This window comes from Lampris incognitus, chromosome 1, assembly GCF_029633865.1.
Source record: "Lampris incognitus isolate fLamInc1 chromosome 1, fLamInc1.hap2, whole genome shotgun sequence".
NCBI lineage: Eukaryota > Metazoa > Chordata > Actinopteri > Lampriformes > Lampridae > Lampris > Lampris incognitus.
Window position 1 is genome coordinate 117432572 of NC_079211.1, and position 15770 is coordinate 117448341.

The 15770-nt window shown below is 47.9% G+C and overlaps 1 protein-coding gene across 1 annotated transcript in view; it reads left to right on the top strand.

Moving 5' to 3' along the window:
- pdzd2 (PDZ domain containing 2) overlaps positions 1-15770 on the top strand; it is a 114151-nt gene that overhangs the window by 52702 nt on the left and 45679 nt on the right. Inside the window, 3 exon segments of the mRNA XM_056279160.1 lie at positions 3142-3256; positions 3411-3484; positions 3915-4137. Coding sequence (XP_056135135.1) covers positions 3142-3256; positions 3411-3484; positions 3915-4137 — 412 coding nt within the window.

Below are 15770 nucleotides of genomic sequence, written 5' to 3' on the forward strand. Positions count from 1 at the left end.
ATTCCACGGTCAACTGTAAGTGGTATTATTGAAAAGTGGAAGTGTTTAGGAACAAGAGCAACTCAGCCACAAAGTGACAGACCACGTACAGTCACACAGCGGGATTGCCAATGCTCTGTTGACTCAATAACTGCAGAGCTCCAAACTTCCTCTGGCATTAACGTCAGCACAGAAATTGTGAGCTTCATGGAATGGGTTTCCATGGCCGTACAGCTGCATGCAAGCCTTACATCAACAAGCACAATGCCAAGTGTCGGATGAAGTGGTGAAAAGCACGCTGCCACTGGACTCTGGAGCAGTGGAAACGTCTTCTGTGGAATGACGAATCCCACTTCTCTGTCTGGCAGTCTGATGGACAAGTCTGGGTTTGGCGGATGCCAGGAGAACATTACCTGCCTGACTGCATTGTGCCAACTGTAAAGTTTGGTGGAGGAGGGATAACGGTATGGGGTTGTTTTTCAGGGACTGGGCTAGGCCCCTTAGTTCCAGTGAAGGGAAATATTAATGCTTCAGCATACCAAGACATTTTGGACAATACTATGCTTCCAACTTTGTGTGAATAGTTTGGGGAGGGCCCTTTTCTGTTCCAGCATGACTGTGCCCCAGTGCACAAAGCAAGGTCCATTAAGACATGGTTGGGTTAGTTTGGTGTGGAAGAACTTGACCTCAACCCCATCAAAAACCTTTGGGATGAACTAGAACGGAGATTGCGAGCCAGGTCTTCTTGTCCAACATCAGTGCCTGACCTCACAAATGCTCTTCTGGATGAATGGGCAAAAATTCCAACAGACATGCTCCAAAACTTTCCACTCTTGTGGAAAGCCTTCCCAGAAGAGTGGAAGCTGTTATAGCTGCAAAGGGGGGGACCAACTCCATATTAATGCCTATGGATTTAGAATGGGATGTCATAAAAGCTCCCCTAGGTGTAATGGCAAGGTGTCCCAATACTTTTGTACATATAGTGTATCTCTGCTCTGGTCGTCTGCATAAATCAAAGGAAAAAAGCGATCTGCAGCGAGTATGCGCACTCTACCGTGAGAACAGGAAACTATGTTTGAGTTAACACCATAACCGACTCACTGTCTTGCGCAAATCACGGGAGTTAAATCATTTTAGTACAGAATGAACAGTTTTGGACCTAAAACCGACCCCTGGGGTACACTACAAGTAATATCCATGTATGATGATTTATTTCACCTATCTTTACAAACTGCTGCCTGTTACTTAAATAGCTTCTTAGCCAATTCTGCACCACCCCTCTGATACCACGCCTCTTCAGTGTCGCGTGGAGGTTGGGGACAGTACGTGTGGAGTGGCAGACTGGGGTGGTGGTTCCTGTATTCAAAAAAGGGGACCGGAGGGTGTGCTGCAATTATCGGGGCATCACATTGCTCAGCCTCCCTGGGAAAGTCTACTCTAGGGTGCCTCGAAAGGAGGCTCCGACCGATTATCGAACCTCAGATCCAAGAGGAACAATGTTGATTCCTTCCTGGCCATGGAACAATGGACTAAGTCTTTACCCTTGCGGAAGTGCTGAGGGGGGGCATAGGAGTTTGACCAGCCAGTCTACATGTGTTTTGGGGACTTGGAGAAGGCTTACGACCGTGTACCCCAGGGCAATCTGTGGGGGGTACTGTGTGAGTATGGGGTACCGGGGCAGTTGCTACACGCCATCCGGCCCTTTTATAACCAAAGTGAGAGCTGTGTCCACATTCTTGGCACAAATTAAAAAACGTTTTCAGTGGGTGTCGGACTCCGCCAAGGTTATCCCTTGACTCTGATTCTGTTTGTGATATTCATGGACAGGATCTCAAGGCGCATCCAAGGTGAGGAGTGTGTCCGTTTAGGGAACCTCAGAATTGCATCTCTGCTCTTCGCAGATGATGTGGTTTTGTTGGCTTCATCAGAACGCGAACTCCGGCACGCACCGGGGCGGTTTGCAGCTGAGTGTGAAATGGCAGGGATGAGAGTCAGCACCTCCAAGTCTGAGGCCATGGTTCTCTACTGGAAAATGGTGGATTGCTCCCTCCGGGTTGGGGATGAATTGCTGCCCCAAGTGAAGGAGTTCAAGTATCTCGGGGTCTTGTTCACGAGTGAGGGTAGGATGGAGCGGGAGATTGACAGATGGATTGGTGCAGCATCAACAGTAATGCGGATGTTGTACCGGACTACTGTGGCGAAGAAGGAGCTGAGCTGGAAGGCAAAGCTCAAAGCACCTCCAAGTCTGAGGCCATGGTTCTCTTCCAGAAAATGGTGGATTGCTCCCTCCAGGTTGGGGATGAGTTTTCCTCAAGTGAAGGAGCTCAAATATCTCGGGGTCTTTTTCACGAGGGAGGGTAGGATTGAGTGGGGGGTTGGCAGGCAGATTGGTGCCGTATCAGCAGTAATGCGGATTTTGTACTGGACCGTTGTGGTGAAGAGGGAGCTGAGCTGGAAGGCAAAGCTCTCAATTTACCAGTCAATCTTCGTTCCAATCCTCACCTATGGTCATGAGCTTTGGGTAGTGACCGAAAGGGTGAGATCGCAGATACAAGCGGCTGAAATGAAGTTCCTCCGTAGGGTGTCTGGGCTCAGCCTTAGAGATAGGGTGAGGAGCTCGGACATCTGGAGGGAGCTTTGAGTAGAGCCGCTGCTCCTTCACATCGAAAGGAGCCAGTTGAGATGGTTCGGGCATCTGATTAGGATGCCTCCTGGGCGCCTTCCTTTGAGGTTTACTGGGCACGGCCAACTGGGAGGAGACCCCGGGGTAGACCCAGAACTCGCTGGAGGGACTACATGTCCAATCTGGCCTGGGAACACCTTGGGATCCCCCAGGAGGAGCTGGAGGGCGTTGCTGGGGAGAGGGACGTCTGGAGTGCCCTACTTAGCTTTCTGCCACCGTGACCCGACCCCGGAAAAGCAGCTGAAGATGAGATGAGATGAGATAAATAAAATTGACTTGACTTGACTTGTTATGTAAAGCGTCCTCAGGTTCCTTGAAAGGCGCTATACAAAATGAAGTTATTGTTTTTGTTGTTCTTGAAAAGTTTGCACTCACTAGCAACTCTTACTGAAACTTTCCCGATTGTCTCAGTAGTTTTTCAAGGTAAATGTCTAAAAAGCAGATGTATTTAGTCTTACAGATATTGCTGTTTTCTTTAGGGCCTGGGCTTCAGTATTGTTGGTGGTCAAGACTCAGCACGTGGTCGAATGGGGATATTTGTCAAGACCATTTTCCCCAGTGGAGCTGCTGCAGCTGATGGGCGGCTTAAAGAGGGTAATGGCTACTTTCCCCTCAAAAATCTACAAAAATTCGGAAGTTGTGTAGTGAAGCTGATTGTTCCCAGACTCCATTTCCATCCACCTAATTGTCAACCTAATTATTTCTTCTTATTTGTCTCTGTTTACACCTATTCCTTTTCAACTTGAAGGAGATGAGGTTCTGGAAGTAAATGGAGAGTCTCTCCAAGGACTTACACATCAGAAGGCTATTTGGACCTTTAAGGTAAACTGCTTCTCATGGGCTCTGACCCAATTAGAGTCATATTTCTATATGTTTTTATATAGACTTGCTGAAATGTGCAAGGAAGCTGTTTAGGAATTGAACCCTTAATATTTCAAAAGTTTAATTTGTTGATTGAAAATAATGTCTGTTCCTTCTTCTATGTGATTTTTTTTTCATGGCAACTAGATAAGAGAACTTTAAAAAAAATTCAGCTTTCTTGAGTAAAGACTTGTAAACTTGCTTCAGCTGTTCTTCATTCTTTCATTACAGTTCCAAGATGAGTAATACTATGATTATTTTACAAATATATACAAATGTGCTCTGCAGAGCCCCAACATCTGAGCTTCTCCACCATTACAGAAAGTCACAGCTAAAATGTTCTTATCTTCCAGCTGACTTCTAACTATCTCTACATACATGGTATCTGCAGCAACTGAAAAAGGGTGTCGTGACTCTGACTGTGCGGACACGCCTGCGCAGCCCCACCCTGACTCCTTGCCCCACCCCCACTCTTCTTAGCTGCCCCAGTTCGCCGAACACCAACACAAGTGGGGGAACACCACTCCCACCAGGGTGTGAAGATGTTGACAGCCGCAAGGGCCAAGGCCCAGGCCCCAAAGATCGCATCATCATAGAAGTCACCCTTAATAAAGGTGAGTTCACTGACATTAAAGTACACAAGTCCCTCCAGATTAGAGCTCTAAATACAGAATGAGCAAGGTATGAGTAAACAGTGTGTTAAAAGGACTGAAGATGGAATGAAATGTTTTTGGTAACAGTGGACTTGATACAGTGGACTTCTGGTGCCATAGAATCATAGATGGCTGTAAAAAAAAAAAAAGCAGCTCTTTACCGTAAGCTAAACCCCCTAAATACAACAAGTTAAACTCAACAAGTAAATTAACTGCAATTGACCTAAACAAGTTAGAAAATGGAAGGGGAAAGGTTAGGGATTGTTCTGAGAAGAGGAAAAAAGTGAGATTTGGATAGAGATGAATCTGCAGAAAATACCAACACAGACCAAGATGGCACCAAGGAGGCACTAGCTACTGAGCTAGGAGGAGAGACCACAATACTGACTACCATACAAGAAGTGATGAAAGATATGATTACAGAAATCTAAAATCTCAGAGGTGCTATCACAAAACAACTGTGACTTTCAAAATAACTTCCAGACAGACATTAAGAAACAATTGAATAAGTTGAGGGCTGACATTAACCAGAAGATAACAGGAGACACCAGGAAAATTTGCCTCCACAGCCAAATGGCTGGAAGAATCCAAACAATGTATCGGCAATATGGAGACATGGGGCGCAGGTGCAAAAGATGCAATGACCTCCTATCTGAAAATGCAACACACTCTATAAGCCAAAGTGAAGGAATTAGAAGGACACTCAGGTAGGAATAACATAAGGCTGTATGGCTTGAGAAAAACAGCCGAAGTTTTCTCTATGATCAACTTCGTGTAAAACCTCATCAAGACTGAACTGAGTGAGGACATCGGACCCGAAATGGATTTGGGTATCAAGCAGGCACACAGTGTGCTGGGGAGCCCACAGATAATGCAACACCAAGATCTATCAGCATAAAATTTATGAAATTAACAACCAAGGAGAAAGTCCTTCATGCTGCCTTGGAAGAAGCCTATCACCTTTGAGGGCAAGATCATGACTATGCAACTGAAGTGTCGTCGAAATGAAAGGCCTACATTCAGATGAACAAAGTGTTAAAAGAAAAAAGCAATACGTTTCCAAACCCTGGTAACGAGGATGTGTATATTCCAGAAAGAGGGAACCATTACATACCACAGTGCAGAGCAAGCCACTAGAGATCTACTCGCAAAAAGTCTTCCAGAACCCTACACCCGTCGGACAGTGGAGACGATTGACACATACTACACCTGTTAGTGATTGAGAGAGTGAGGTTCCCTTACCTCCTCCTCTGCACTCCTCTGTTCTTTTTTGTTTTTGGATTGTAAAACCAGGAGTCATAAATTAGTCTTACTTTACATGTTTGTTTCCATAATACATAAGGCAAGGCCTACGTCAATAGGGTCTAAATACATTTACTTAAATCACAACACTAACATTGTATAGTTGGAATTTTCCCTGTAATGACCTGGGATGTCCTGAGAGATTTTTGTTTATCTCTGTGACAGATTAATAGCAGACTTTATTTGAACAAATTCATCTTCATAAAATACCGGTTAACATGGAGCCACCAGTGAACCACTAATAGTTTGTTACTAGTCTGGGGCCCCAATTAGTGGTTTGAATATATCCCTATTACAGAGGTGCCAACTGAACGTCCTTGGAAGCCCAATATTCTAACTTGTAATATATTTATTCCATTATCCAAACTGCTTATCCTGTTCTCAGGGTTGCAGGGATGCTGGAGCCTATCCCAGCAGTCATTGGGCAGCAGGCGGGGAGACACTCTGGACAGGCCACCAGGCCATCATTGCACTATATATATATATATATATATATATATATATATATATATATATATATATATATATATATAAACTTAGCACAAAAAGTAAGGAAATTTGTGTTTGGTAGATTATTTCTTTGTTGTAACAATGCTTCTGGGCAATAAATCTTATATCAGGCACCTGATTGTCAGCACCTGGGGTACCAGAAGCTCAAAACAAGAGTCAATAGCAACAGCAAAATAACCTGTTTGGCATTGGCAGAGAAGATTTGGCAAATTTTTCATGGACACAACCCACATACTCAGCTCTGCGGCTCATCCCACAAATGCATGTTCCTTACAAATGTGGCACCATTTAAAAGGGAAATAAACAGGCTTTCCAACGGTATAAGATTTATTGCCAAGAAGCATTGTTACATTGTTACAACAAAGAAATAATCTACCAAACACAAATTTCCTTACTTTTTGTGCTAAGTATATATATATATATATATATATATATATATGCATATGTGTGTGTGTGTGTGTGTGTGTGTGCGTGTGTCTATATAATATATATATATATATATGTGTGTTATGTGTTATCCATGCACGTTACACTACCCCCCTCCATCGGGAAGCGCATTCCCGCACTTAAGCATATCAGCTCCTTCACGCCTCTGGTTGCATACACTTCGCTTCCCGAAGGAGGGGGGTAGTGTAACGTGCATGGATAAGTAGACACGTTGGCCCTTGGCTATCGGGTCGGACCCTTTAGTCGACTGGTTAACATTGTCGCTTGCGGAGTGGGAGACACGAGTTCGCATTCTGGCTGTGACGGTCCAGCCGGGCTGCCCCCGGACTTCGCTACATTGGTGTCAGAAGTGGGATGGTGAGGCCATCGGAAGCGTATGCGCCCAGAGGTGTGAAAGAGCTGATATGCTTAAGCACGCAGACGCACTTTCCCAACGGAGGGGGGTAGTGTAACGCGCATGGAGAAGTAGACACGTTAGCCGTTGGCTAACGGGTCGGACCCTTTAGTCGAGTGGTTAGCGATGTCTCCCGCGGTGCAGGAGATACAGGTTCGCGTCCCGGCTGCGGCAGTTCCTGTGGTTGCCCCCCGAATTCGCTACAATACCATCAAAAGATTCAGAGAATCCGGAGAAATCACTGCACGTAAACGGCAAGGCCGAAAACCAACACTGAATGCCCGTGACCTTCGATCCCTCAGGCGGCACTGCATTAAAAACCGACATCATTCTGTAAAGGATATTACCGTGTGGGCTCAGGAACACTTCAGAAAACCATTGTCAGTTGTCAGCCAGCTTCTCTGGGCCCGAGCTCATCTGAGATGGACTGACGCACAGTGGATTTGTATGCTGTGGTCTGACGAGTCCACATTTCACATTGTTTTTGGAAATCATGGACGTCGTGTCCTCTGGGCTAAAGAGGAAAAGGACCATCCAGATTGTTATCAGCGCAAAATTCAAAAGCCAGCATCTGTGATGGTATGGGGGTGTGTTAGTGCCCATGGCATGGGTAACTTGCACATCTGTGAAGGCACCATTAATGCTGAAAGGTACATACAGGTTTTGGAGCAACATATGCTGCCATCCAAGCAACGTCTTTTTCAGGGACGTCCCTGCTTATTTCAGCAAGACAATGCCAAGCCACATTCTGCACGTGTTACAACAGCGTGGCTTTGTAGTAAATAGTGCGGGTACTAGACTGGCCTGCCTGCAGTCCAGACCTGTCTCCCATTGTAAATGTGTGGCGCATTATGAAGCGCAAAATATGACAACGGAGACCCGGGACTGTTGAGCAACTGAAGTCGTATATCAAGCAAGAATGGGAAAGAATTCCACCTACAAAGCTTCAACAATTAGTGTCCTCAGTTCCCAAACGCTTATTGAGTGTTGTTAAAAGGAAAAGTGATGTAACACAGTGGTAAACATGCCCCTGTCCCAGCTTTTTTCGAACATGTTGCAGGCATCAAATTCAAAATGAGTGAATATTTGCAAAAAACCCCCCAATAAAGTCTTATCAGTTTGAACATTAAATATCTTGTCTTTGTAGTGTATTCAACTGAATATCGGTTGAAAAGGATTTGCAAATCATTGTATTCTGTTTTTATTTACGTTTTACACAACGTCCGAACTTCATTGGAATTGGGGTTTGTATTTTAAAAAAAAATCTTACATCTATATTGATATTCTGCTCCTCATTAGTTGAGCACGCTTATCAACACCATTGACGGTTTCCGGGAAAAAACCCCCCGATATTATATATATATATTGTGGCGAATTCTACTAGAGTGTTTCTGCTCCGGGTTCATTCGCATATTACCCACAATGCAACTGAGGTGTCGATGTTGTGGTTATGTTGTGGTTATTGAACATGTTAAAAACGGACATATCTGTTACAGATAGCGGTGATGTGGTGGAAGGTAATGGGGACGTTATGAGAGAAGTTGTATTAGACAACATGCTATTTCCCACCATGAGGGTAAAGAGTAGGCAAATAGATAGGGTCGCTTCGGTGGCCAAGAAAAGGGTGGAGCTAAGATCCATACAACCTTATGTCTGTTTTGACTTGCTTGACTTGTGGTCATTAAAAGCTTACTTGTTAACTCCGAAAGGTTGGCTAAGAAGTCCATTATTTAACCACGTCACATTGGTGTCAGAAGTGGGATGGACATCTTTAGACAGCAAACGTTGGCCGAAGAGCGTAACCGAAAGTCGGCCGGTGAGCATATGGAAATCGCTGCTCTCGAAAAGGAGCTCAGAGGTCTGCTCTGTCTGCCAGATGGGAGTAGCGCAGTGCGGCCTCAGGAAGGGGGAGACCCGTGCGTGCCCACCCCTGAGTGCGGTAGACGCGCTGGGTAATGTCCGAGGGGCGGAGTCCCAAGGAAATGGAAAATTTCTTCTCTTGCAGAGAGAGTCCAATGAGGAGTCCCCGCCGCGGCCTGCCCCGACCATGCGACGAAAAACAGCCGGCGCTTCAAGCCATGGGGAAGCCACCAGAAGCAAGTTGGGCATGACCCGTGGAGAGAGAGCCACCAGCGGCGGCCATCAGGAGCAAGTTGGGCACGACTGGAGAGTATGTCACCAGGGGGAAACATCAGCAGCAAGCTGGACATGATCTACTGAGAGGGAACTTCAACCCAAGTTACTCACTGCCCCATTTGCCACTACTGGAGAGTGGAACACACCAAGCCCAAACACTCCCTCGGTGAAGTTGGGGCGCTACGACGGGAGCTCCAGCTGGGAAGGATTCCTTGCTCAGTTCAACCTGATTGCTAGGGTGATGAGATGGACAGAAAATCAAAAAGTAGTCAACCTAGCAGCAGCCCTGGAGGGAGAAGCAAGGCAGGCACTCCTAGACCTGGCGGCTGGAGAGATATCACTGGGGGCGCTAACCACTGCCCTGGGTCGCCGGTTTGGCAATACCCAATCGCTGGTTAGCCTCCGGGATCAACTCCATTCAAGACAGAGACACAGCCAGGAGAAGTTGGGTACCCTGATGGCTGACATTCAACGCCTGGTGAGCCGTGCGTATCCTGATATGCCCCAATCTGCCATCCAATGCCTAGCCCTGGATACCTTCCTACAGGCTTTACAGCCACCTCACCTCAGGCAACAGGTGTGGCTGGCAAAGCCACTCACCACTGAAGAAGCGCTGCATAGGGCAGAGGAGGTGGAGGCCATTATGGCGGAAAAAGGAGCGGCCCCAACACTGCACCATCATGTGCGGGCACTGCAGGAAAGTGAAGAGGGGCCACGAACATCCGTCCAGGCAACACGACGAGCAGAGACATTTCTGTGCTGGGGCTGTGGGAAACCAGGGCACCAAAGAAGGCAGTGTCAGAAGACAGACGCTTTTACCAACGAGTACGGAGACCTGTCACCCAAGTAGCCGCCTCTTCCGAACCGGGAAACAACCAAGGGTCGGCCTAGAGGGGGACTGGCCGGCCCACACAACCTCCCCCCGGAGAAATAATTCCAGAGTCATTGGACGGATTGGCGCTGGCTTCAGCCTCCATGTCTCCTGTCAGCTGAATGGCAATACCTGCATTGCCCTGGTTGACACCGGATCCACCATCAGCTTGGTGAGACCAGGGGTCCTAGGAGAAGTACAGTGGATGCCAACAGAAGTAAAGATGGAGACAGTCACAGGTCAGTGTGCTAGAATGGAGGGGAGAAATAAACTGACCCTTAAAATGGGAGAAATGGAGGTACAGCAAGAGTTTTGGCCAGCAGACATACGAGAGAGCTGTATCCTTGGACTGGATGCCTTGAGAGCCATTGGTGCGGTGGTACGGGCGGCCGGTCCACAGCTGGAGGTGGGCAACCAAGTGCTGAATGCCATTACCGTACGCAGCAATCCGGGGGGCAATAAAGGTGGACCACGAATCTTGTGCTTGGCTTCAGGGCCATGGGAAGGTACATCACCAGAAACGGCCTCTGCACTGGAAGAACTGGCCCAAAAGTGCATGAAGGGTTTGAGCCAAGAAGAGGGGGAGGAGGTACGGAACCTGCTGATAGAGAACAGACACCTCTTCGCTTCGAGTGATCTGGAGTGTGGCTGCACCAATCTTGTACAGCACCACATTGACACTGGTAATGCGGAAACAGTCCGCCAGAGAGCTCGCCGTCTCCCTCTGATGAAATTTCAAGAGGCAGAAGCAAAGATCCAGGAGATGGTAGCTGCAGGGATCATTGAACCCTCTGATAGCCCGTGGGTGTCCCCTGCCGTGCTGGTTACGAAAAAGGATGGTTCCCTCTGATTTTGTGTGGACTATCGGTGACTAAACAACCTGACCCGGAAAGACTCGTACCCACTCTCCCGCATCACGAAGATCTGGACTGTGTGGCGGGTTCCCAATGGTTCAGCTCCCTGGATTTAAGAAGTGGGGTATGGCAGGTAGAGATGGCCCAAGAATCCCGGGCAAAGACTGCCTTCACCATTGGCCGAGGACTCTGGCTGTTCACAGTCATGCCATTTGGCTTATGTAATAGCCCGGCCACATTTGAACGCCTCATGGAGCGTGTCCTTGGCCCCATCCCTTGCTCTGCCTGCGTGGTGTACCTGGATGACCTCCTGGTGCATGCAGCTACGTTTACTGAGGCCCTCTCCAACCTCCGACTGGTGCTTGAACGCATCAAGGCAGCCAACCTACGACTCAATCCGAGAAAATGCAATCTACTGCAGCGGGAGACAAGGTTCCTTGGACATGTGGTGGGGCCCGGAGGTGTGTCCACAGACAATGACAAGGTCACTGCAGTCAGGGATTGGCCAACGCCCACCTCAGGAAAGGAGGTGAGGAGTTTTCTGGGACTGGCATCATATTACCGTCGGTTCGTGCACGCCTTTGCAGACAAAACCTGTCCGCTCCACCAGCTCACCGAGAAGGGACGACGGTTCCACTGGATTGAAGCATGTGAGAGCTCCCTTCAGATACTCCGGAAAGCATTGACCCAAGCACCAGTGCTAGCCCTCCCAGACAGGCAGCGGCCATTCATACTTGACACTGATGCCAGGGATGTAGGTGTGGGAGCAGTCCTGTCGCAGCCCAGTGGGGAAGGGGAAAGAGTGGTGGCCTATTACAGTAGAGCCTTGAGTAAGGAAGAAAGGAACTACTGTGTGACTCGGAGAGAACTCCGGGCAGTAGTACAGGCCGTAAGGCATTTTAAGCCTTACCTGTATGGAAAGGACTTCCTACTGAGGACGGACTATGCATCGCTCCGCTGGCTGCTTAGCTTCAAAGAACCAGAAGGGCAGGTAGCCAGATGGATAGAGGCCTTGCAGGGATTTACCTTAACCATGGAGCACCGAAGAGGCAGCGGACATAACAATGCTGATGCTCTCTCCAGACGCCCCAGTTCGGATCAGGCCTGCCGCCATTGTAGCCGGTTGGAGACTCGAGAACCGCAACGGGTGAATCGGGTTACAGTGCGGACACTTGTGGTCCCAAGTGCGCCACTGGAGGAGATGTCACCAACCAAGATGGGGGAACTCCAACGTCGGGATAGCCACGTGGGACCCGTGATACGTTGGCTAGCACATAAAGAGGTCCCAAGTGGAGGGATGGCAGGTCCCCACTCCCCCACCACCAAGGCGTTGCTGGGACAGTGGAATTCACTCATGCTTCATGAGGGCTGCCTCTATCGCGTGTGGGAAGAGCCAAGGAGGGGAGGCAGTACCTGGCAACTAGTTGTTCCCCACGCACTACAACAACAAGTGTTAAGCACAGTACATGGCCCCCCTGGAGTGGGACACTTTGGCATTACCAAAACTCTGCTGTGGCTGCAGGAAAGATTCTACTGAGGGAGGTGCCGGCTGGGCAATCCCATGCCCCCTGCAGCAATACAGGGTGGGGGCGCCCATGGAAAGAATTGGGGTGGATGTGGTTGGGCCATTCCCCGTGACAGAAGATGGTAATCGTTACATTCTCACGGTGATGGATTATTTTACCAAGTGGCCCGAGGCCTATGCCATACCTGACCAATCTACAGCCACGGTGGTAGACTGCCTCATTGAGGGGATGTTCACCTTGGTTGGGGTGCCAGAGGAGTTGCACAGTGACCAGGGGCGCAATTTTGAATCCCAGGTGTTTGGGGAGATATGTCGGCGCCTTGGGGTACGGAAGACCAGGACCACTCCCCTACACCCTCAAAGTGATGGCCTAGTTGAGCGATTCAATTGGACCTTGGTCACACAACTAGCCATGCTCACGGCGAGGCATCAAAAGGATTGGGACCGCCATCTGCCCCTGGTACTCATGGCATACCGGTCGGCCATTCAGGAGTCCACGGGGTGCACCCCAGGTGCACTAATGTTTGGTCGGGAGCTATGGACGCCTGTGGATCTGGTCTTTGGCAAGCCGCCAAACCTACCAATATGAGGGCTGCTGGGCCAGGACTATGTAGACGCACTACAGGACCGGATGGAGTCTACTCATCAGCTGGCTCGAGAGAGTATGGCCTCTGCAGGGGAAAGGCAGAAGAGAGCCTATGATGTACGTTGCCACTGCAAAGAGTACCAGCAGGGGGACAACGTATGGGTGTATAACCCACAGCGAAAAAAGGGGCGGTCCCCAAAGCTGGAGAGCAACTGGGAGGGGCCCTGCCTCGTCCTGAAGAGGATCTCAGAGGTTACCTATAGAGTGACGCTCCACAGCCGCACTCAGATAGTCATCCTTCACCAAGATCGCCTCGCACCTTACTTAAGCCGGGACAGCGACCCAGCTGGGACTGAAAATGCAGTGGGAGGAGGTGGGGTGCCAGACTCCTCCTCCTCTGTAGACCAGGCTACCGGGGTCCAGGGAGGGGGTAAGGACACTGCTGGATCAGAGCCAACCTCCCTGGATGCCAGCAAGGAGCTACCATTAGAGCGCCTTGTTTTGGGCCAGGGAGGGGGTGGGGACACTGGGTTTACAGAGCTACCCTCCCTGGCCACGAATGGAAACAGCGGTGACGTCGTAGGTGGGGGCTAAGACCCAGCGGATGCAGAGTCGCCCCCGTCATCTATCAGCAGCCCGCGGCACGGAGCAGCCCGGGATGGGAGAGGTGCTCGGCGGAAGAAACCCTCATGGTGGATGGACCCATCCACATTGGATTTGGATTAGGCCAACCGGACGTTGGTCTTTCAAGGAAGGGGGCAGTGTGGCAAATTCTACTAGAGTGTTTCTGCTCCGGGTTCATTCACATATTACCCACAATGCAACTGAGGTGTCGATGTTGTGGTTATGTTGTGGCTATTGAACATGTTAAAAACGGACATATCTGTTACAGATAGCGGTGATGTGGTGGAAGGTAATGGGGACGTTATGAGAGAAGTTGTATTAGACAACATGCTATTTCCCACCATGAGGGTAAAGAGTAGGCAAATAGATAGGGTCACTTCGGTGGCCAAGAAAAGGGTGGAGCAAAGACCCATACAACCTTATGTCTGTTTTGACTTGCTTGACTTGCGGTCATTAAAAGCTTACTTGTTAATTCCGAAAGGTTGGCTAAGAAGTCCATTATTTAACCACGTCATAATATATATAGCGCTATTGTCACACAAATTCACGTTACTTCTATCTATCTCAATCTGTCGTGTTAATCCTTCAGAAATCAATGACTGTAAGTGTTACATGATCATAAGACGTTTGTAACTTAAATGTAATGAGTTTTGATAACTTTAATGAAGTTTTGGATGTTTTGATAACTGAATACGATCGCTGCAACTGCGCGATGCTACTCGGTCAGACACGTTAGCATGGCTGCTAATAATGTGAGTTTATGGAATGTATTTTAAGTAAGCGCTTTTCTATTTTCTCTTTTTATTTGTAGTTTCACTACGATTCAATGTTGTCAACTTGACTGCTACAATTGAAAGTCATTTAAGGAGCAAGAAGGCTCATTTTCCTGGCTCTTGAAAGGCTGGCTGTTTAATCTGTGTTAACACTTAGGAAGCACAACACGAAGAAAGAGCAGTACAGTGAAAAGTCAGACCATCAGAAGGATTTATACTGTAGTTATGGATACAGGCGTAACTTATGGGCGGGTCAGGGGGGACATGTCCCCCTCAATATTTAGAAGAGGTGAATTTGTCCCCCCCAAAAAAAATATCATGAATGATAATGTTAACCCCCTCGCCAAAAAAGGTAAAATAACAACACAGACAGTCAAACTACTTAAAATGTCATTCATACTTGTTTTTCAACGATTTCATACACCCCTATGCTTGGACCATACCATTTTAACATTGCCACTGGGATTGCCGACCTCATTGCTGTCTTGCAGTTGCTCCTGACAACCAGGAGACCGGAGCATGAATGATCGTGTAAGCAAGTGTAAGTAACGTAGCTAGCCAGCTTGCTTGTCTAGCCCAGTACAACACCCTTTCTTACCTTTGGGGTTTCTGAGTTAGATTTTCTTACGTATTTCCGGATGAATTATAGCCTTATCTAGTTTATAACTTTTGTTTGGGGTTATCAGTTCAGACCCCTCACGAACTAGCTAGCTAGCTAGTGCTTGCTAACAGTAGCTCCTAGACGTTTATGTTAGCTTCAATGAACTTGAACTGATAATTTCGGGCACATGAGATAACATAATAGGTACATCTACAAACCAATTTGTGCCAAGGGTATTGTATTAGTTCAAATGCACCTACTACTTTCATTCACAGAGTCAACATGAGCAAGAGGAAAGTAACAGAAGATATCCGATAGGCTAGCCTATCTGAAAGTTGTTTTTCTTTTACATAAATAAGACATTTCCACAATAAATTGATGTAGAAAAAGAGCAAATTGGTGCATACAAATTCACCAGAATGCAGGAAATTAAATGTGTGATGCTCAAAATTTCCCATCGTTGAAAAGCTGCCGCAGAACCTACAAGAGAAATGGCTGTCTGCTGGCTCAAGATATAAAGAACATCACAGAGTCTGCTACCCCCATTCGCCTTCTTCGTTGACTTCGTCCGCTGCGAGGCAAAGGCCAGGAATGACCCCAGCTTTATCCTGACAAACAACAGCTACAGTCATCACCGCAATGAGAGGGCTGCAGGGAAACAGGAGAGTGTGAGGACCGCCATATCTGTCCACAAAACCGACGTGGCAGCAACAGCTGATGCACATCTGACTTACAGAGCAGAAAAAGAATTAAGTGACCCAGCTAAAAACTGTCCACTTCATAACAAGCCGCACCCTCTGGAAAGATGCAAAGGTTTTAGAATGAAGCCACTCGCAGAACGCAAAAAGTTATTAAAAGAAAATAGAAGATGTTTCGGGTGCTGCTCTGCCGTTGACTTGGCCAAAGAATGTCCAGTGAAGCTGAAATGCAACGAGTGTGAAAGTGGGGAACACTGCACAGCCATGCATCCA